The sequence below is a fragment of the Dermacentor silvarum genome, chromosome 4 (assembly GCF_013339745.2).
Source record: "Dermacentor silvarum isolate Dsil-2018 chromosome 4, BIME_Dsil_1.4, whole genome shotgun sequence".
In the NCBI taxonomy this organism is placed as follows: Eukaryota; Metazoa; Arthropoda; class Arachnida; order Ixodida; family Ixodidae; genus Dermacentor; species Dermacentor silvarum.
In genome coordinates, this window is record NC_051157.2 from 141,255,445 (window position 1) to 141,277,064 (window position 21,620).

Consider the following 21,620-nt stretch of genomic DNA (forward strand, 5'->3'; position numbering starts at 1 on the left):
CGCTCAGTCTACCCCCCTGGAGCTACGTTCAGGCCGCCGCTTGCACCGCTTCCCCTCTGGCTATACACTCGGTAGATGTGCACACCTCACAAGCCTCGTCTTGCTTACAAGATTGCACCAGGGATACAACAGTGAACTAACAAGAAATCTGCCAAACAAACATGTCCGGGCACTGACATTCGAGTGCACAGTGATCCAAACACAGTAAACCGAGCTCAGTGACCATGCACAGTGACATCTTAGTGCACAGAAAAGGCCATTAGGGAAGAAAAGTTATGCCACTTTTCTTTCTATGCAACGATTCAGCAAGGTGAACAAAGCAGACGATGAGAGAAGTGACATACAAACAGGTCAGGTTCGCTTATGTGCGGAGAGTGCCTCTGCCCTGATTGTACATCACTTGTTGCACAGTCTGCGCAGTTCACAATGTTGAACATAAACCAACTAGCCCAGTTGAGAACTCCCTATGCATAGGTTTCCTTCCTTCCATAGGCGAGGTGAAAATCCTCGAGTATTGCAACTGTGAACAAGACCCAAGAGAATTAGTCTAGATTGCCTGCTGCTCAGCAGATTATATTTATTTCCCTTCGCTGCATACCGTTTGTCAATACAGATTTTGTTCACTTAGAGCCTGCTCAATCTCTTCACGGGAAAAGCAAGCAGAGCTTCGGGAAACTCAAGGAATTGCATTTGCAGTGCTCATTTTGAATGTGGAGGCACGGCTTGGTCAAAAAGCACAGGCTGGACTGTTGAAGCCAAAACTTATTGCAACAAAACAGCACAAAACTGAGCTGAGGCACCATAACACCTTAGGTATATGCTTTGTAGAAGAAGAACGAGAAGAAAGAAGGTTCCAAGAGAGGAGAGGCAAGGCAAGAACTTCAACTGCTAAAAGAATGTGTGCCCAACAAGGATGGCAGGCTGGAGAACAAAAAGCACTGAAGGGAGATGCACAGTGCTCGTGACACACAATACACTGGACTTAACAAAAACTGGTACAATGACATGCACAAGCATCCGTTGCATTGAAATCACCCATTGCAGACACAAGCTATCCTGCGTCTCTCCAAGATGCCGATCCAAAGACAGAAAACGACCTTGCGTGTACAATTGGTAAGTGTTATACCCCATGGTTAGGCAAAATCTGCTGAAATCGCAGCTTAAACATTAAGTAGCAGTGTTATAGCAACAGGATGCATATGATGAACAAGGTGAGAGTTATTTCGTTACCTGTGCCAAACCTGGCACGAGGGGGCAGGAAGGATTTCACTGAATTCCTTTGTAAGCGAATGCAAGGTAACTCACGATTTCTGGCACAAAATTAATAAAAGCACACCCAGAGGAAGAAAAGAGCAGTGAGCCCTATCAAAGAATTCCTTCAAAATCTTTGGAACTGCCGTAATAAAGATATGACATAAGAGAATCGCAGTGTTATGTAGAGGTAAATGCCACCATAATAATGAAATAACCATGGACAGGTCTCCCAAATTCGAAAAAGATGCATTCTAATTTGCCCCCATCAGCAAAAAGAAAGCAGTCGACTGGCAATGGGTCACAAAACCAAGCCATGAGAGCCGGAAATATTAAGCAGACAGAACTGGCAAGCGCAACAGCTGAGAAAATAAGTAGTCAACTATGGCAGCACAAGGCTGAAAGGCACAAAACAATGCTAAAGCGCCGCACTGTCAGGCATTGCATAAGTGAATATGAATCTCCCAGAAGTTTTCCATGCATTGTAACCACCATGCACTCGGAATGGAACTCATTACAGCCTGCCAACGGGCATGTGACAAGTACTGTTACAGTCAACTTGACGAGAAGGAGTTTAAACAATCGACTCCTGCAACGAAGGGGACGAGTTGAAAAACAAAGCTAGCTCCCTCCTGCCATCACATGGGATGATTGTTTTCGTCAATGGTGACTTGTCATCATGGATAAACAAAGCACAATGTGGTGTTATTCTTTTTAAACTCTGTGCATGGTCAACAAATACGGCTTGCAAAGATAGTTTTTGTGCTCAGGTAAACAGATTGCATATGCCCCCCTCCCTTCCAAAAAAAATTTAAAGGTGGGGTTTAACATCTCTAAACTGCACAGTGGGGTACAAAGCATACTCTAGTGAGGGGCTCCGGATTAAATTTGACCATCTGGGGTTCCTTAAAGTGTACTCAATGCACGGTACACGAGCATTTTTGCATTGCTGTGGCCAGGATCGAAACCGCAACCTCGAGCTTGGCAGTCAGTGCACATGGGCAATTACAGTTGGGAAGTGTGAGCGTAACTAATAGTCATTCAGATCATAGGCAATGAATTAGTAGTCACATCATAGGCATAGAGCTTTTATTTTCCTGGCAGGAAAATAATCCCCCCTCCTATTACTACATACCGGGTGCGCGAGGTATTTGAGAACACCATTCCTTATCGCCATAGGCACCAGCAGGCTCATCATACCTATGTAGGCATGCGGCTTCTTGTTGGTTGACCCCTTATCATTCATACTGCGAGTTTGTTCAAAGATGGATGTGTACAGGTTGACGCACGAAATGAAACACCATGCAGTCCTCGTCGCACTGGCCGCATACCACACCGACTTGGAAATTGCCACCTTTCTGAAGGTAGCGAAGTCTCTTGTTTACAAAGTACGGACAGAACTTATGTGTTCTGGCGGTGACGTGGCATCTGTGGCGAAAAGGAAAATGCACAGTCAGCGGCCCCAGAATCCCCGATTTTCTTCGGCGGGTGCAAGTTGTCATGAGTAACGACCCAGGGAAGTCAATGCGGGCCATTGCAAAGGAGCTCAACGTCGCAGAGTCGACTGTTAGGCTCGCTGTGCACGAGGACTTGAGGTACCATTCCCATGTCATGAGGAGGGGGCAATTCATGTCCGATAAAACTAGGGAGAATCGTCTGCTCCGGTCCAAGCGCTGACTAGGCAAGCTGAAGAAACCTGAGGAGCCTGGAATGCTCTGTTCTTTTTTTTTTTCAGATGAAAAGAACTTTGACCAAGACCAAAAGTTAACCGCCGTAACGACAGGCAGCTTTGCGCAAGCGCTGATGAGGTGCCTACAGTGATGCACACAAAATTTCCGTCGTCTGTGATGGTGTTAGCCATTGTCAACCACAAGGGCGACATCATGCCGCTACACTTTTTTGCAGAAGGACTCCGCATTAATGCTGCCACGTACGTGGAGGTGCTTGCCACCATTGTAAAGCCCTGGATAGAGATTGTTTCGAAAGGAAGACCTTAAGTCTTTCAGCAAGATTCGGTTTCCGCCCGCACCGCCTGCGTCACCCAGGAGGGGCTGGCTGACAACTTCTACGACCACGTCACTCCCAACTTGTGGCCTTGTCACAGAGCGGCATATTTTCAAATGGTTTGGACGCTGATTAACGACACGCCGAATTACGAGCGTCAAAAACGTGGGCTCCTGACTGTGCAGCGTATAATTTATTCGACATCGACACGCCGAATTACGGGCGTCAAAAGCGTCGTGGCCGCTCGGGCTGCCATCTCGATTCCAGACGCGACACGCCGATTACGGACCCCGACCTTCCCCCCCAGTGTGCCAATGAACTACGTTGCCTCCTTGCCTCGTACTGGGACTTATTCGACTTGGAGACCGTCCTCTCGGACAAACATCTGTTGTCAAACATCGCATTAACACCGGGGATGCGAGCCCAATCCATCGGCGACCCTACCGCGTCTCTCCTACCGAGCGAGACATCATCCAACACGAAGTTGATAAGATGCTTTCTCGTAACATCATTGAACCTTCTTGTAGCCCATGGGCATCCCCTGTTGTCCTAGTTAAGAAAAAGGACAACAGTTGGCGATTTTGCGTAGATTATCGGCACCTAAACAAGGTAACCAAGAAGGACGTCTATCCGCTACCACGCATTGACGATGCCCTTTATTGCCTCCATGGAGCACAATATTTTTCATCCATAGACCTTCGCTCCGGGTACTGGCAAATTGCCGTCGATGACATGGACCGTGAGAAAACGGCTTTCATTACTCCCGACGGCCTCTATCAGTTCAAAGTGATGCCTTTCGGGTTATGTAATGCCCCAGCCACATTTGAACGAATGATGGACGCCCTCCTACACGGTTTCAAGTGGTCCATCTGCCTCTGTTACTTGGACGATGTGATAGTTTTTTCTCCGACTTTTGCGACGCACCTCAAACGCCTATCGACGGTCCTATCTGTTTTTCGTCGGGCGGGGCTACAACTCAATTCGTCCAAATGCCACTTCGGTCGTCGTGAAATTTCTGTGCTCGGACATCTCGTCGATTCTTCTGGTGTCCATCCTGATCAAGATAAAATCCGGGCAGTGAAAGACTTTCCCGTGCCAACGTGCGTCAAGGACGTTCGCAGCTTCTTGGGCCTCTGCTCCTACTTTCGAAGGTCACGGTAGTTCACCTTAAGTTAGCTCAACCTGCTTGAGGGAAGTCGTCAGATCTAGACTCCCGGGAAACATAGCCCAGCAACTCGCATCCACCTCAACAAGATCGGACCGCCAGCATTCTTCGGGAAAGCTTTGTGCACCGACTTCACGGTTTATGGACTTGCTGCAGCTGCCCGGCCATGCGTATGACACCATTTGTTTTCTTTTTGAACTTTGATTTCTTTTGGACGTTGTTTTAGCGAAATGCTGTTAAGTGTATTCTTGTGTATTTGATCCTCGCACTGTTTCATTTTTATATCTACTGTGAATCGCTCGTAACTTATGATTTTGTCAACGATGAAAAAAGCCGACCACATCTACTGCCTTCAACCACTTGACGTGCCATCAGAACCATTTTTTCGTGTAGGCGTTGATCTTTTAGGCCCTTTTCCTACGTCTGTTTCGGGAAAATGGATTGCTGTAGCAACAGATTACGCCACCCGATACGCAATCACACGGGCTCTTCCGACAAGCTGTATTGTGATTTCCTACTAGCAAACGTCATCCTTCTCCACGGTGCCCCTAGCTCCTTACCGACCGAGGCTTACTTTCTTTCTAAAGTTGTTAATGACATTCTACATTCGTGCCGACAATATCTAGTTTTTTTTTGCTTACCATCCACAAACGAATGGTCCCGACTCTCAACCGGACCCTCACTCCATGTATTCTCCGCTGACCACTTGAGCCTACAATGACACGACCAGGCTTCTCTCATCACTTCTCCACACTGGCCTTCTTCTCGAGATATTTATATGACACCCGCTCGACCACTATGTCTGGGGTGTTGTTGAGAGAGAGGCCAACAAACAGCCACTTAATACAAAAGACTCGCTGAAGGCCACCATTGCTCACTCAATGGCCAACATCTGTAAGGACCACTTGATCCGTGCATGCAGTCGTTTCCGAAGTAGAATTGAATCGGTTATTGCTGCGGATGGCAGATTCATTGAGTAATTGTGGAAATAAACCGTAAAAGAAGTATATTTCACAAAGTTTGGTGAAAATATGTATATTTTTGCTGGAGATATTCTTCTCTGCCTGAAGCCAACATTGTGTTCTCAAATACCTCGCGCACCTGGTATATATTATACATATAATGACCGAGAATCAGGGAAACATATTTATTGACACACATACAGACATCCTTATTTTCCCAGCAGTTTACCTGGGGATTGGCCTTCAAATTAAATTAGAATAAATTTTAAACAAAACCTCACTTTTTGTTTTACAATGCAAAAGGACAATTTGATTACGCGGCTCACCATAATGCTTTTTGCCCGATTTATTTAGATTGCCTCTCTATTAAAGCAAATGGCCTTGTTTGGCTCTTTCAGCCGTTTTCGTGTTTGATAGCCGGATTCGGCAAGGAAAACGTTCGCTCTCTCTCATTTGTTCATTCGTTTGTTCCTCTTCTTCTTTCTGGGGTTTTACGTGCCAAAACCAGTTCTGATTATGAGGCATGTCGTAGTGGACGGCTCCGGATTAATTTTGACCACCTAGGGTTCTTTAACGTGCACTACAACGCAAGCACACGGGCGTTTTTGCATTTCGCCTCCCTCGAAATGTGGCCGACGCGGCCAGGGTTCGATCCCGCAACCTCGTGCTCAGCAGCGCCTTAGCTGACTGAGCCACCGTGGCGGGTTGTTCATTTGTTCGTTTGGGCTATTCGCTTACATTGGCAAACGCTGTTGATGGTATGGTTTCTGCACAATTTTCGTGCACCCCAACCATGGCACACAAACGTACTTGCTACAGCCATAGCTGTTCTGGGCTCACTCCCCTAGTCGTTTTGGTATCCGCCAGCGTCCGGTGCAGTAATACGGAATCGCCTTGCAAACACATAAAGAAGTGGTAAAAAAAGTTTTTGCTGTGCCTCGAGTGCATTTGAACCTGTGTACCTGAAAGTAACAGTTGAAGTTTTACCTCTCAGAAACTTAGCCAATGCTACAGAAGTGAAAAATACTGACTGGAGTTTGTTTTTTCTACAAGACTCGTGCTCCCAAGGCATTTATCCCACAATATGCCCTGCAGTGCAACTAATTTCACATTCTGGTGTGGGAATCTCCCTTAAAAAATGCACCCCTGAGCAAGTAAGCTCATCACATGGTAGTTTCTGTGTCTTCTTTCCACAGGACAAAAGGAACAATGCTACTCTTGTCTGCTCTGCACTACCTTCGGACTGGCGCAGAATGCGCGACTGAGTGAGACATTTCGGGATGAATACCTCGAAGCACAAGACTTGCAGAAAAATCAAACAATATGAACTTGTCCTGAGATAAAATTGTCTTCAAGTTTATGATATAAATGTTAATGCAGTTCATTTAACTGTATGCTTTCCGACTATAGTTTCCTGCATACGGTGTCTCCACTAAGGAAACTACTTAGCCAGCAACAACAACTGCAAAGATTACCACGAAAATGCACAGAGCGCAAACCTGCCTCCAGGTAGGTAGAAAATAAGGGAGGAGAAAAAGAAATGAGGTAAGGTGATGACGTGATGGGAAAAGGCAGGGGGAAAAAGAATTAAATTCTGGGGTTGTACGGGCCCAAAACCACGATCTGATTATGAGGCACGCCATAGTGGAGGACTATGAATTAATTTCGGCCACCTGGGGTTCTTTAACCTGGGGTTCTTGAGCTCGGCAGAGCAACGCCAGAGCCACTGGGCTACTTGCAGCTGGCAAATGAAAGCCAGGGGTGCAATGTCGCTTGTGCACATCGGTCGAGGCAACGGGAGAGAGCTTCCGCTGCAGGTAACGTAGCTCGCCCGCTCGTGCCATCGCCTTCGCCACATTTCCCCATTTGCTTCCATATTCGCAGTTACAAAACCTTTCGAAAATTTCTTGCAGCAGAACACTCCGTGGATGGTGCCTCACAACTTTTCCAGTGGACAACCCAGATTTGCAAGTGCACCGTGTGACATGCCCTTTGACAGCTCGCGAGCTGTCGTGCACGGCTGCAAACTGGCATGACACACAGGAGCTGTGGCTACGCACCTGTTCCCTGGGCCAGTCATGTCGGGGCAGCCAGACATGGTGCAAAACTCGGACACCGTCCCGTACAGGAGGTTGATGTGGTCAAAGAACGCCAGTGCTGCACGTGAAAGAAGTGATGTGGATAAATCAAAACGGTTCGAAAAAGCTATTCCTTTCTTGAAGCATGTTTGTTCCCCATGCAGGACTACAAAAATTTTAACTGAAGTCCTGGGGAAGGTAAAGTGCGCTGTCCAGAGATGGTACAAGGAATATGATACGGAACAGTAAGGAAATCGCTCCACTGGATGCATTACCTTAAGAAGGTATGTTCACAGAATGCCAATGGCAAAAATAAATGTTGGTTTATTTCATGCAATCAGGTTTTACATTGTTTTGCAAGGGAAAGTGAGTTCAATAAACTAGGTTAATTTTTAATGGATTCCAAAGGCATTTACGAGGTAACAGCATAGAAACTTGCTCATCCAAATGAGTCCCTCAAGTGATGTTCTACCAAGAGATAGTATTAATTTGTACTGAATAATACTGGCGTCAGCAGAGACAATATGTACACAGTGAAAGAGGAAGGGGCATTGGTGCACTCGCAACTTGCGCTCACTTTTGCATCAGCTGACCCATTGAAGTGGTGCTTTGTGAAGTGCCACATAGATGCTTCTTAAATGAACACAAGCTTGTTTACGTACTGTATAACTTACAATGGCAAATACCAGATAGCAGAGGCATCTGTTGTTGAACACCAAGTCAATCACAATGGCATTAGGGTAAAGCAACTAAAGTATTTAGGTTGCATACAAACACAAGAAGGTGTGCGATGACATGCACTGTCTTATGTTGCTGTGAAAGCTTTCTAACTGCACCTCTTCACACAACAAGGTTGTATGACAAGTGCACAAAGAGTATTTGCACAGATGTGCTTGACGTTCCCCTGTGTAGGACTATTGCACAACAATAAAAAAAGCTCCTAGCAACAGCTAAATACATTAATGATGACTGCAATACAATTCACCTACACCAATACTGTTCACCTAATCTGATGCAAATGTGCCTGTTTGCTTGCTACCTTGGCATCATGCAGAGTCAGAAGAGTGGACCTTTTAAAATGGCTAAGGTTAGTGGCTTCCTTTGACAACTAACTACAGTGCTTAAGAAAGACTACATTGTGGAGATTGAACTGCACAGAATAAAACGATTCCTTTAGCATTCAAATAATAAAATGAAATGGTCTGTTAGGTGTTAAATAAGCTGTACGAGTACCAAATTTCAGCTCGTTTCTGTGGCAGGCGGGGCCTGATCAAAACATTTCACATTAATGTGTGGTCAATGTATCTATGTATGTCACACACACACACACACACACACACACACACACACATACACATACACAAGGAAAAAAAGGGGGAGGAGGGGAATACTGCGCACCATTCCTCTTTTGTACAAACTTGCAAAGCTCCGTCTAGAGACAGCGACCCCTTACGGAAAGCCCTCAGGGCCGGGTTATTATGTATATATATATAGGTGTCAACCTAGTGGGCATGTCCATTTCGTCTGCTGCTGAAGTTCTGATTGGCTGGGCTGGGTACGCGTCGGCTAGGGTACGCTGGGGTACGCGTGGTCTGGGGTACGCGGCTGGGGTACCCGTGATTGGCAGGGCTGGGGTGGCGCATTCGGCCAATCAGCAGCAGACGAAATGGACACGTCCACTAGGTGGACACTTACAGAACCCCCCCCTGATAAGAAAGAAAGTGCGGCAAACAGAATTTCTAAGAACAGTATAGCGCTAATAGTGTTGGATACAGTGAAAGGGGGTGAAAGTAGCTCACTGTGCGATGCGAGCCACTCGTTGTAGTCGAGCCCCTCGGGAAGGTCCACCAGGTCGCGCAGCCGCGACTCGGGGATGGTGCACTCGAGCACCGTCGACTCCAGGTACATCTTGGGCTCCTCTTGGCCGCCGCCGCCGCTCGAAGATGCATCCTTGTCTTTCCGACGGGCTTTCCTGCGAGACGAGATAACAAAGGAGACGGTGTGAGAAGGGACTGCGCACATGCGCCGCTGTAAATAATTATTGGCAAAAACAAAAGAAAACAGATGTATCACTTCGACAACGGGCTGGGTCTTAAACCACAGTTTCCAAGACTACCGGGTGTGCGTATTTGACAGGAGCCGTCGGCAGGTACTATGAGCTCTGGAGCAGCAGACCTGCGCTAACGAGGCGTGCAGTGCGTAGCTTCTAGCTGAGCCGCTTCGTAAAGTGTATCCAGCAAGTTGTAGCGGCGGTGTGATTCTGGACGGACACGCGTCCAAAAACACACCGCGGGCCGCTTGTCTCTAAACGATGCTCACAGAATCACAGCGGCGAAACAGAAAAAAAAAACAATGACGCCAAAAGCCGCGGTAATAACAATTATCCGAGTGTCATACGCCACCAAACCGGAAATCGCGCACAGCTCCACTATATACTTGCTGGAAAGCGGTCTCCCCCGCACACAGCCGCGCGCTGCCGTGAAGCCACCCAGTGAAGAGAGCGAGGCGCGCGACGCCCGCGTGTCCGAACAGGCACAACTTCATCGCTCGGTGGATGCAGTACGACGACGGCGACGACGACGAAAGAGACGACGACGACACCTGCTGCCGCGTTTACACGGTTATTCGTACCGCAAGGGAACTCCTCTGGGCGCACTCGAGTGAGAGCGACCGCGCGCGTGCCAGCAACAGTTGCGCATTTCGACGACGAGGAACAACTAGGAAACCTGGAGAGGGCCGGACGACGCCAAAGCAAACGTTCCTCGCGATAAAGGCCCGAGAGAGTGGACAGCGAAGGGGCGGAGAGATATCTTTAAAAAACAACACAATCGCGCGCGCACCGCGATTGCGCAACAAGCGTCCGCGTATGGAAGAACGGCAACAAACGGGTGAGTCAACCACGCGCACTCTCCCGTTTTACGACTGTATGTATACCGTGTACGCGCGGGCGTGTTTAACGCACCACTCGAGGAGGAGGAGGAGGCGCCGCGCAAGCAGCTGTCACAAAGCGCGCGCCGGACCAATATAGCTAGAAGCGTTGACAGCTAGACACCCCCGCGCGAGCCGTGCAGCTCTTTCCAACTCCGGCGACAACAATCACGCGCTCGCGGAGGGCCGACAAAGTGACGGGGCGCGCGGTCGGTCTCCGTTTGCGTCAACAGTTTTGATCCAAACCAGCAACAAAGAGCGCGCAATTTAACCTAACCTGGCGTACAAATGTGCGCTCGACTGACACCATCACGATGACTGCTGCGAGGACGTCCTCGCAATAGTCCGAGCGAGGGGGCTTCTTCCTCGAAGCACACAGCAGGGTGCTCTCTAAAGCGCGCGCCGTGCACGAGTGAAACACGTTAACGGACGACATCATCACGGGACTTTCTATATTAGCCGAAGACAAACCCTTTATCACATATCGGCGGACGCCGATTACCAGGCGTACGTTCTCAGAAAGCCGCTAGGATGAGGCTGTCTTCTACCAGTCTTCCATCTCGGACTGCGGAATAAACAACGCCCCCCCCCCCCCCCCCCCCCCTTTCAATTGCCTTGTTCGAAAGACAGTCGAAAGTACGACCGACCAGACACGTAAACTAAATCCAAATCCGTAAGTGTGCTCCCAAATTGTCCGGGCCGCGACGAACGGAGTTTTTCCAAAGCGATGTCGCCGGCACCGGACCACAAATCCAAATAGTCGCTCGCATCTGACCTACTTATATCCATCTGTATAGTTCGCTCCCTCCTCGTGGGCAAATGGAGGGAGGGGGGACTCGTCGTGTGTCAGTGGAGGTGCTAAGAATGAATGAGAACACCTTCGCGGCGCGCGCCCCAGGAACAGCCCAAGAACAGAAAGCGAAGAAAGTTCAGTGCCCCACAAAACACTATAGCTGTCACGTGACCCGACCGCGCCCTTTGCTCTGCGCGCGCGCGCACCTATTGTACGCGACTGACGGGCGGGCGGACAACAACAAAAGAAGGGGGGAAACAACGGCCAATATTGGCACAGCGATGGACGAGGTGCGGCAAGCAGTGTTTTTTCGCCCTTTTGTCTGCGCGCGCGCGCACGTACGAGCCCAAAAATAGGAACGGAGAAGAGAGGCGACAACAAAGCGAGCAGGCACTGTGCAGGCCGGGCGTCACATACACGCACCGTGACGACCTGGCCGGGGACGTCGCAGAGTCAACAGCGAGAGACAGGCGGCATGCGACAGGCAGACTGCGCCAGGAATTGGCGCAGCAGAAGGGCCTCAGAAACAGTCGACGACGCCCAACCACAGCGTGCAGTCGCAAAGTTGGCACGTTTTAAGAGAGACGGCACGAACGGTAGGTGAGATCCGGAAAGTATGCCCACGTCTGCGAATGGGTGATCAGCAGGCTGTGGCACATTCTCAACAACAAAGTTTCAGGCGACGATCAACATCTGTAAGACGTCTGTCTTCGATTCCCCGGAGGATATGTGTCTGGTCTTTAGCCATTAAGCCAGGAGAGAGAATCCGCGGCCCAGTGCTGCTGTTTAGTGCAGTTTAATTCTTGCAACTGCCCTCTCCTTGTGCGTGAAGGAAAAGCTTTATTTGATCTGAAGGTGTACCGCGCGCGTTCCCACCCTGATTCGGATATAGACCGCGTCCCTGAAAAACCAAAATACGAGCTGCGGCCCCAGACCGCGAACAAATTTAGGTTCTTCCTTCCTTCCTTTCTTTCTTTGTCTGTGCGTGTGTGCGCGTATGTTTGTGGGGTATGCGCCACTCGTGCAGAGGGAAACGCCACCACTCAGTGCCACCACTGCAACGACCTCTAGCTGCGACCAGCGTCTATACACACACATCCCACTCGCGGAAACTGTTGAGCTCTATTCAAAACTCTTCTATAGATACGCGTCGTCACACACCGCGGTCTGCGGCACACCGAAGAAGGAGGAAGCTAGGAGACAAGGGGCAGGCAACGCCCTAAAGAAAAAGCCACCCCGACGCAGAGCAGCAGGCAAAGCGCCCACTCGCTCAGCAGCAGCGAGCGTCGCCCGTGATGACTGACAGAGGAGAACGGTTGCCAAGCTGCTGCACGCGGCGGCGTTGTTGTTGTGGGCGACGGTATATACGCCGCGGCTGCGGACGCAATTTGTGCGCGCGCCCGGAGCCGCGGTGAGGTTGGACGAGAGCGAGGTTACCGCCGCTCGCGACCAGCGAAGCGTGCCAAGGTCCAGCCCCGCCGCAGCGCACCGGCGTTCGTTTTTTAGGGGCTGGGCCACGCGGGGGAGCGGCGCACCAGCGCTGTATAAGCCCGCGTAGCAGCCATCGATCACGTTTGTTTAGGTCGGCGCGCGCTGCAGCGGGGACGAGAACGAAATCGGTGGCACACGGTGCGCATTTCCTACTACTACACGGACCGCGCCCAGAATTTTACGCTCGTATAGGACACACACCGAACAATGGATGCGTGATCATCGTCCACCATTTTAAAGAAGCAACCGCAAATTGGTCGTACAGTCGAACCCAGATATATCGAATTATTGTGTATAACTAACAGCAGTAAAATACCCTTGGAAAATTTCTATGAAATTTTTATGCGATATATCGAATTACCTATATATCGAACTTTATTGCGATCCCCTTCAGATTCGACATATCCAGGTTCGACAGTGCAGCGAGCACGTCTCGAATGAACGGGATGTTAAAAAAAACAGCCGTGTTGATTGATTGATTGATTGATCGATTGATTTGTTTTAACGTCCCGAAGAAACATATGGGACTATGACAGAGACGTCGGGGTTTCGGGTTAATTTTGACCACCTGCGGGGCTCTTTATAACGCACATACGGGGCACATACACGTTAGAGCCCACGGCCGTTTCTCGCACACCGCTCACATATATCGGTATGCGGCCGACGCAGTCGGGAATCGAACCGGCGACCTCGTGCTCGGCAGCAGAACGCCACAGTCTCTGGGCACCGCCGCGGCGTGTGAATCGAAGTTGGTCCAAACCCCATTCCCAATATCCGGCGGTCGGAGCACAGTGCGAAACGACGATTGCTGCGAAAGGCATGCCACCGAACGAACTTCTATTACGAGAGAGAGAGAGAAAAAAAAAGAGATGAAGCTATTTGCATCATACGCGTCGTTATATTACGGGGGATCCGTTGACGTCGAGTACAAGCAGTCGGGGGTATATCCCAACGACCACAGCGAGGAAAATTCTCGGGAGACACGACGCAAGTAGGGGACCCGTATATGTTGCGGACCCGTATACGCTGCGGCACTAGCTTGCGTACGTCGGTCACGGTTGCAGGCACGAGTGGTAAACAATGGACCTCGCGGATACACTACTCCAAACATCAAGGCCGTCTATTCGTTATACGTAAACTGCGCGTAATTTCACCCAGTTCCCCTATAACGGCGCAGAAGGTGGTCATCACAAGGAGAGAGGGAGGGGATATCGGTACAGGATGTATGTTAACAGAACTAGTATCAACATCACAACAGTTAGTGACACAGCAGCGTACAATAAGAATTTTAAAGAAATTGGAAGTTTAGGCATACACTGCATCCACTACTAAAGTATAGTAGTAATGATCATCGCAAATACAATTACAAAATAAAGGAAGAAAACTTATCATTCCGAACGAACAGTGAGAAGGCGGCGCAAAGCCACGGACACACAAGTCGGGCGGAAAGACGACACTTCCGACGATGACGCACCTTTTCCCGTGCCCATCATCATCATCATGATCGTCATTCGTTCTGGCGCGTTAAGGGTTCAGGCCCGAACGAGTGCGCGTGACACACTACCGCGTGCGCTAGCTGTCGCAAGTCGTTCGTCCTGCAATCGGTCATCAGCCCGGAGTGTGGCGACAGCCACAGAAACTGTACGCAGATACGCGTTTATTACCCTTTTTTTCCGGGTCGGTAGAGACGACGCCACGCGCGCCAGCAGCCACTGCGGTTAAGCAGGCACCGAAGGCCTTGGCTGTCTGCATGCAGGGCGGCGCGTTGCAAGCGGTCAAAGGGGCCGAGGGCAGACGAGAACGTTCGCGGAGGCGAAGCAAAAGTCCAGCGCTTTTCTATCTGACCCGGCTGCGTCGGCGGCAGCAGCCTTGGGAGCGATCGACATTTGCTGGAGGCCGGACGCCATCCTTCGAAGCCTCTTATAATGCACGGATAACTATCACCCGGCGAACTATTTTTTTTTTTCACTTTCTTTTTCTTACGGAACAAGAAACCACAAAACGCGTTTTAAACGCGCCGCACTTGATCACAAACGGAACGGAACGACTCCGAAACGCGGTCTATAGAGCAAAGGTGCGCAGAGAAGCTCGAACTTGAAGATGGGGTGCTATTCTGCTGGACACCGCGTCAAGTTAATTCCTCCATAATGTCATGTGGTAACGGCGGCACCTTGGGCCAATCAGAGATTCCGTCGGAGCGGGCTATGAAAGAAGGAAGCCGTGATATTTTCTAGAATGGCTGCGGATTGACCACCAGCCGGAGTTCTTTAACATGCTCCTATATTCAAATTCGCAAGCGCTTTCGCACTCCGCTTCCAACGAAACGATGCGCGGTATAACGCCGGCGGGGTTTCGACCAAGTCTCTTTCGTTCCTCGATGGTTTCGACACTGCGACGCTCTGGAGGCCAGGCGTCCTACGGGAATTGGCTACACCAAGCCACTGCTGCGCTTGCGCCAGCCCTGAACGGAAGCGTCTCTGCCATTACTGCGTATACGCAGCAACTCGATACAATGGCGTCGCAATGCAAGCCATGCATAATGTCTCCTTGAGCAACCGGTAGCAAAAAAGAAAGTTAGCTAAAATTGATTTTGTTGCACCGCGATGACGTCACGACGTCCTTGCGTGGCTTATACAAACTTCCGCAAGCTATAATTCTGGAAGCTTTATAGTAATGGAACAAGAGATGCTGTAGGGCAGTCAGTCGAAAGGACCGTCTATTAGTGATGCAAAACTCGCGACAGTACGAAAAGTGCCAATAATACCATCGATAGCACGCAATTTATATCGATAATAGGTATCGATAGTTCACAATCGATTATGTAAACTCACGTAAACACTGCAACGTAATCTTGACGACGCGCTCCTTGCTCCCAGTAGCACGAACTGTGTTACTGATGGTTAGTTATAGCAAACTTTCGGGCAATATTACGAGCCCATGGAATCCATCGCACTGTCAATAGCGAACTATACCGCAATACTAGGTATAGTACTATAATCGACAGTTTTCGTTATATTCTCGATATAGTTTCGTAGGGAAATATCGTACGAGACCATTTCTACCCAGAGGGAGCCGTCGGTGGAGCGTGGATTTGGACAACACCTATTGTCTCTGCATCCACCTTCGCGCTTCGCCGCGCGCGAGGCAACAAATCTGGTTAACCTCCTCGGGCAAGGAGAAGCGGAAAGGGCCATAGATGGCGGGGGAATCGCATTTCCACTTTCTCCCCATGTTTACGAGGTTTCGAAAAGTTTACAGCTCGCATACATCAGCGAACATTCGCCCCGTACATAACGTTTAAACAGTTACAAAACTAAATGCTATAGAGAGAGGAGAAGAACTTCGGCGTCAGTTTTTACCGCGCCGCATAAAACAATATTACGCCATTCCTTGGCGGCCACCTCGCGCGCGTTATTCCGAGTTTCCGGTGCGCGAAACGCCGAAGTCGTTTCTCGTTTTTCTTCGAAGCGAGAGCAGCTGCTAAGATGATGCAAAAGACTGCATGCATGGGTCGCTCGCGAAGAGTCGAACCGCGGAAACAAATAAATAGAGAGGCACGGAAGAGACAGCACGCGAGAGAGCGCCATGGCTTCCCTTATATCCTTGCTAATAAACAAGCTCTGTGCACTGGGTGGCAACAGCCAAGCCGACCGGCTAAAAACCTTATGCAGTGTATGAAAGAAAAACAGCAGCGAAGAAACCGTGCGGGCTGCAAAGGGACTATAGGCGACACTCGACACCGCTTCTTCATCGTTACGCAAGAGCGTACACATACGGGCGGTTGCGTGGCTGAAACTATAGGCAACTCCATAGCTGAAGCAACGCCGGAGTACGAGCTGGGGCAAAACGCGATCGTGTGCCGGAAAAGAATATACTATTTGCAGGAGCGTTCCAGACGCGCGCGCTTCGACGTGTCTCCCGCGATCGGGCGCATGTATGACGAAGTCGGCGCGTCATATAGTGTGCTAAGCTTTAGCGATATTGCAGTCACCGCAAACGCCCTATAACGCTGCAAACGCCCGCTAACTTAATCGTCCCGCGAATGCGTTGTATAGGGACCGTCACGGTGTCAGCGTGATGAAAATGCGAAGCTAAAATTTTATAATCTAGTCGTCTCTCCCATACGCGCAGGCATTCCTCTGCCTATGCAACGCGTAAATACGTAGGCTATATAGTTTGGCAAAAGTTATTTTCATTCTTTGCCCTCGTATTTATTTATTTACCGCGTACCCGCAGCAGTATACAGTGAGGTCTCACAAATACACAAGTACTTAACGCCGCACATAAGAACCAGGCAGATATTTAAGTTAAGCCCAATATGCGCACAATAGTTGCTGTCTAAAACATGGCGTTCACGACGTGTTTCCGGCTCCGCCATCATTTCCCGCGCATGCAGTCAGCAAAAGCATAGCCTTCGAAATCTGTTCTTTCTTGTTACTCAGAGCCAACCACCGCTGGGCGTACATTTAGCAGTTGATATAGGCCTGCGATGGAGTTTCCGACAAAAAGCACGCTGGCAAACGGAGCTGCAACAAACGAACCACAACGCCTCGCTAGCACATACCACGTACTGGGGGGCGTCACCCCAATTGACGTCCAATTCGTGAGCGATAACGTCACGTAGGAGTACTTTACGATGTCGTATAGTCGCACCCATCGTCAGACTGGCCACATTTTTTCTCAGGAGAAGTCCCCATACATACAGTAAGCCAGAGGAATTCTTGCTAAACACATAATCACAAAATGCATGGCCCCGGTGCAACAATTCGCGACTTGTGCCTCGTCCTCGAAGAAACGACACTGTCTCTACACAAGCAACTTCAACTTTATTTTTCGCATTTTTCCTCCCTTTCTTACAAAAAAGAAAAAAGAGACAGAGAAAAAAAAATGCAGGGCAAGGAACAAAAAGCTGCATAAAAGCAGCTTGACGGGATTCCTTCCCCTTTCCTTGGCATCAGTTACAGCATATATAAATACAAAAATGGGTTACAGAAGTTCAAAACATATTCACATCTATACATATACAAACATCAATATTCAAAAAGTATAATTTACTCGCACATATGTAAGGCTCTTTATGCACAAATGTAGATACACGCTAAGATTTACGCTATATAGGTTTTATTGTGAAATATCGGCATTATCCAGTGGTACACACACAAAAAAGAAGCGGAACAAAAGGGAATATGGAAAGGTTCGAGACATTGTAAACAAGATTGCAAATGTGGTTTTTATAAAACTTTACCATTATTTATTAAATTTGTTTTCAATGTATTTCTTGTAATCGTGTTCAGCTCAATATGAGAAGCATATAACAAGTTTAGTATTCTTGGCACTTACTTGGTTCTGCAATCGCTTCAAACCATAATTGGTTCTTGAGAAAGGCAATACCTACTGATTCCGGGTTCTAAATTCATACAACACTATACCGTTGATTCCGTTAGGTTGCACAAATTTCCGAAAAGCGTATTGTTAGACCAAAAATATTTTTTTTTTAATTTTCAAGACAAGGTTATATTCATAAAAGTGTTCAATAGGCAACACATTAAGAGCGCGAAATATTTCGAATGTATGTGCATCAAATGGAGCATTAATAATATGCCGGACGGCTTTCTTTTGTAGTGCTTTTAAACTATGAATGTTTGTTTGCGATGTCGTACCCCACACTAAATTACAATAGTTAACATGTGGAACGAAGAGACTGTTATATAACAACAGCTTTATTTTAGAAGGCAGCATGTGTCGTAATCGGCAAATTATACCACATGTTCTTGCCAGGCTGGACATAATGCGTTTTACGTGTGCATCCCAAATTAAATGTTTGTCAAAAATCACTCCTAACGTTTTTACATTATCTACTAGTTCTATCCTTTCTACGCCGAGATAAAGAGCAGAGTTACAGATTACGTGCTTTTGCGGAGGTGTAAACAGTATAGCCTTAGTTTTATTCGTATTAATCGCTAAGGAATTTGAGTTACTCCACTTTTGTAATAAGTGTAGAGTCGTGTTTGCTAAAGCTATAAGATGTACAATGTCAACTGAACGAAAAAAAAAGGCTGTATCATCGGCGTAGACTACGAACTGTGCATCTTTACTAATATTTGTGATATCATTAAAATAAAGATTAAATAAAATAGGTCCAAGTACACTTCCCTGGGGAACACCTTGTGTTAATGTTCTTAGTGATGAAAGTTTCGATCCAATAGCGACGCACTGTTTTCTGTGTTGAAGATATCATTGCAAAAGTTTAAGGGGGATCCCGCGAAAGCCGTAATGTTGTAATTTTACAAATAGGGTTTCGTAGTTAATAGAGTCGAAGGCTTTGGAAAAATCTAGGAAATGCCAAGTGTTAACAATTTACTCTCGAAATTATTTAGGATTATTTCTTTTTGCGTTCGCAGAGCAAGCTCTGTAGACATCCCATGCCGGAAACCAAACTGCATATCTGATAAGATACTGTGCTTATCACAGAATGACGTAATCCTCTTGCAAATGATTTTTTCTAGGCCCTTCGAAATCACAGGAAGTACAGATACTGGCCTATAATTTGTTAACTCGTTCTTGTTTCCGGACTTAAATAAAACGGTCACTTTTGCGTGCTGCATTTTCTCAGGAAAGACGCCACTGGATAAGCAAAGATTAAAAATGTGAGTAAGCGCTTGTAACAAAAGGTCTAGCACAAATTTAATGGGCCTAATCTCAAGTCCATTTTCTCAAGCAGCGTTAGGCGTGCGTCGGGCTTTTCACACCGAGAACGGGTCAACATTCACTCACTCACACACACACACACACAAACACAAACGCAAGCGAACCGAACGTGGCCGTATAGTAACCACTATCGCTTTCGGCTCGGCTCCCTCGTAAAATCAATTAGGCTCGACAGCCAGCAAAGTAATGGCAGTACTCGCGCAGAAATCCGACAAAACGTTTCCAGCCGTAATTTATGCAACCCTGACCGGGGGGCCGCCCCGTTCGGCGTCGTCGTCCTTCGGCGCCGCCGCCACTGCGCAGTCGTCAATTCTGCTTTCCAGCAAAACCCGGCGGCTTCGAGGAGAAGACAGCTTCGAAGGAGGTCACCCGCCCGCGCGAACGGACACTAGGGCGAGACGCCCCGAGAAAACAGAAAAAAAAAAAAAAAAAAAAAAAAAAAACAGAAAGAAAGAAGAAAGATAAAAAGAACAGACTGAAGCGCGCTGCACGTGCGGAAATGGGGGTGAACACTGCACAAAAGTCAAAGCGAGACAGGGACGTGGATTGTTAATGCATGCGAAGAAGGGTGCCTCTCCCCCCCCCCTCCCCCTCGTATAAGGATCGTCAAATGTACGCGAAGAAGAGCAGATACGGCGTACGCCCTTCGCGCGTGCTTCACCCCAATGCCTTCCCTTCCGCAGAGGACCACCTGCGGAGATGACAAGCAGGTGGTGGCGGAAGAGTCGTTCCATCTCGCGCGCAGCCGTCATCCATCGCGGCGCTGTTGATATTAATGAGCACACACACACACACATTGAGTCATATTTCCATCGCAGAAGAGAGCTTCAACATGCCGTAAGTTTTCGTATTATCTATATCTCTCTCTTTTTGCAATGTGCGCGCGCGAAAGGCGCGCGCAGTCAACACGCCTTCAAGGGCGGAGACGCGGAATCGGAGATGTGCGCTCGACGCCTGTCAGATTCCAAGAAGTATGGGGGTGGCTTTTTAAAAGGGGAGGGGGGGGAGGGGGGGGGGGCTCCCCCACATGAACGTTTCCCATCCATGCCTTGAGCGCGTACGTTTATGCACACGAGGTTTCAGCTCGTCTCGAGGCTGTGAATACGCGCGTTGTCAAGGCCGGCAAAGTCAAAAAGGTCAAGAACGGAAGGAGTAAAGCCGCCGCCGCGAAATAACGGCGCTTGCCTCGCGAGGCGCGCAGGTGGTCTGTCTCTCACCGCGCGTCAACGTTGCTGTCGACTTGAGCGTCGCCGGCCGCGGCCAGATGTGCGTTGCGCGAGACTCTCTCCTCACCGCTAATACAAAAAAGAAAGACGAGACGCGGTTGCGCACTGCGGCCGCAAGCATTTAAAAACAACACGTGCTGCCGTTGTTCGCCGGTACAAACAGCGGTGCATGCCTTTATGAAGCGCGAAAGTAAAGTACGCCCTTACGCAATGAATAGCATGAATCGTCATGTATATATGTCGTAAGAAGCCAACAAACAACAAACAACCTTGGGTTCGTTGCATGTTGGCTTCTAATGATATGATTAATAAAGATTGTGCCCCTCGGTTCCCTTTATATATATATATATATATATATATATATATATATATATATATATACGTCGTCTGAATGCGCGTATGAGTAACCCGTTCGACGAACGCCTTCAAACGAGCAAAAAGCGAATAAAACAATTCTCATCAGTTTCAAGTGACCGCCATAATGCAGACGACGCGAACTGAAGCCTTCCTGGGGAGTAACAAAGGGATGAAGAAACCGAGTGAGAAGATATCTTCAAGCGCGAAGTACGACAGGAACATGTCACATGAAGTACTTCGGCTTAAAGCAGAAAAGCATTACCATGCGTGACATGTTTCCGGTGTCTCTAGCATTTTACGTCATACATCGGCTTCATAGCGCCACCGGCCGCACCACAACGCGGTCGCAATGGGGCAAACTAAAAAGGTCCACCAAACATCCTCGCAACGTGCGAGATCTTTAACAGCGTAGCTGTTTAAGCTCTAGGTTCGCCTACAAACCATTTGCAGAAACTCCGTCGAGCTAAGACGTCACTGCGTTGCCTAGCAACCACTCGGCACAGCTTCGCGGAGCTTCGCACAGGTCTGGTGACGTCACCGCTCGCTTCTCCTAGCCGCGCCGCGCTGCGCCTAGCTCTGACGTCACTATGCGTGTTCTAGCAACCATTTGGCATGTTTGCGCCCGGCCGCTCCACGCTGCACCGCCGCTTCCCGTAC

The 21,620-nt window shown here is 48.6% G+C and overlaps 1 protein-coding gene across 3 annotated transcripts in view; it reads right to left on the reverse strand.

Moving 5' to 3' along the window:
• LOC119450689 (MOB kinase activator-like 2) overlaps positions 1–21,620 on the reverse strand; it is a 145,419-nt gene that overhangs the window by 17,218 nt on the left and 106,581 nt on the right. For 2 of the 3 annotated variants that reach the window (XM_037714202.2, XM_037714201.2), the window contains exons 2-3: positions 9,260–9,432; positions 7,443–7,539 (exon numbers count right to left, since the gene is read on the reverse strand). In XM_037714202.2, the coding sequence (XP_037570130.1) occupies positions 7,443–7,539; positions 9,260–9,432 (270 nt within the window). Of the gene's footprint in view, positions 1–7,442; positions 7,540–9,259; positions 9,433–9,900; positions 10,104–21,620 lie in introns of those variants that run through there. The other variant, XM_049666139.1, reaches the window with a different exon arrangement.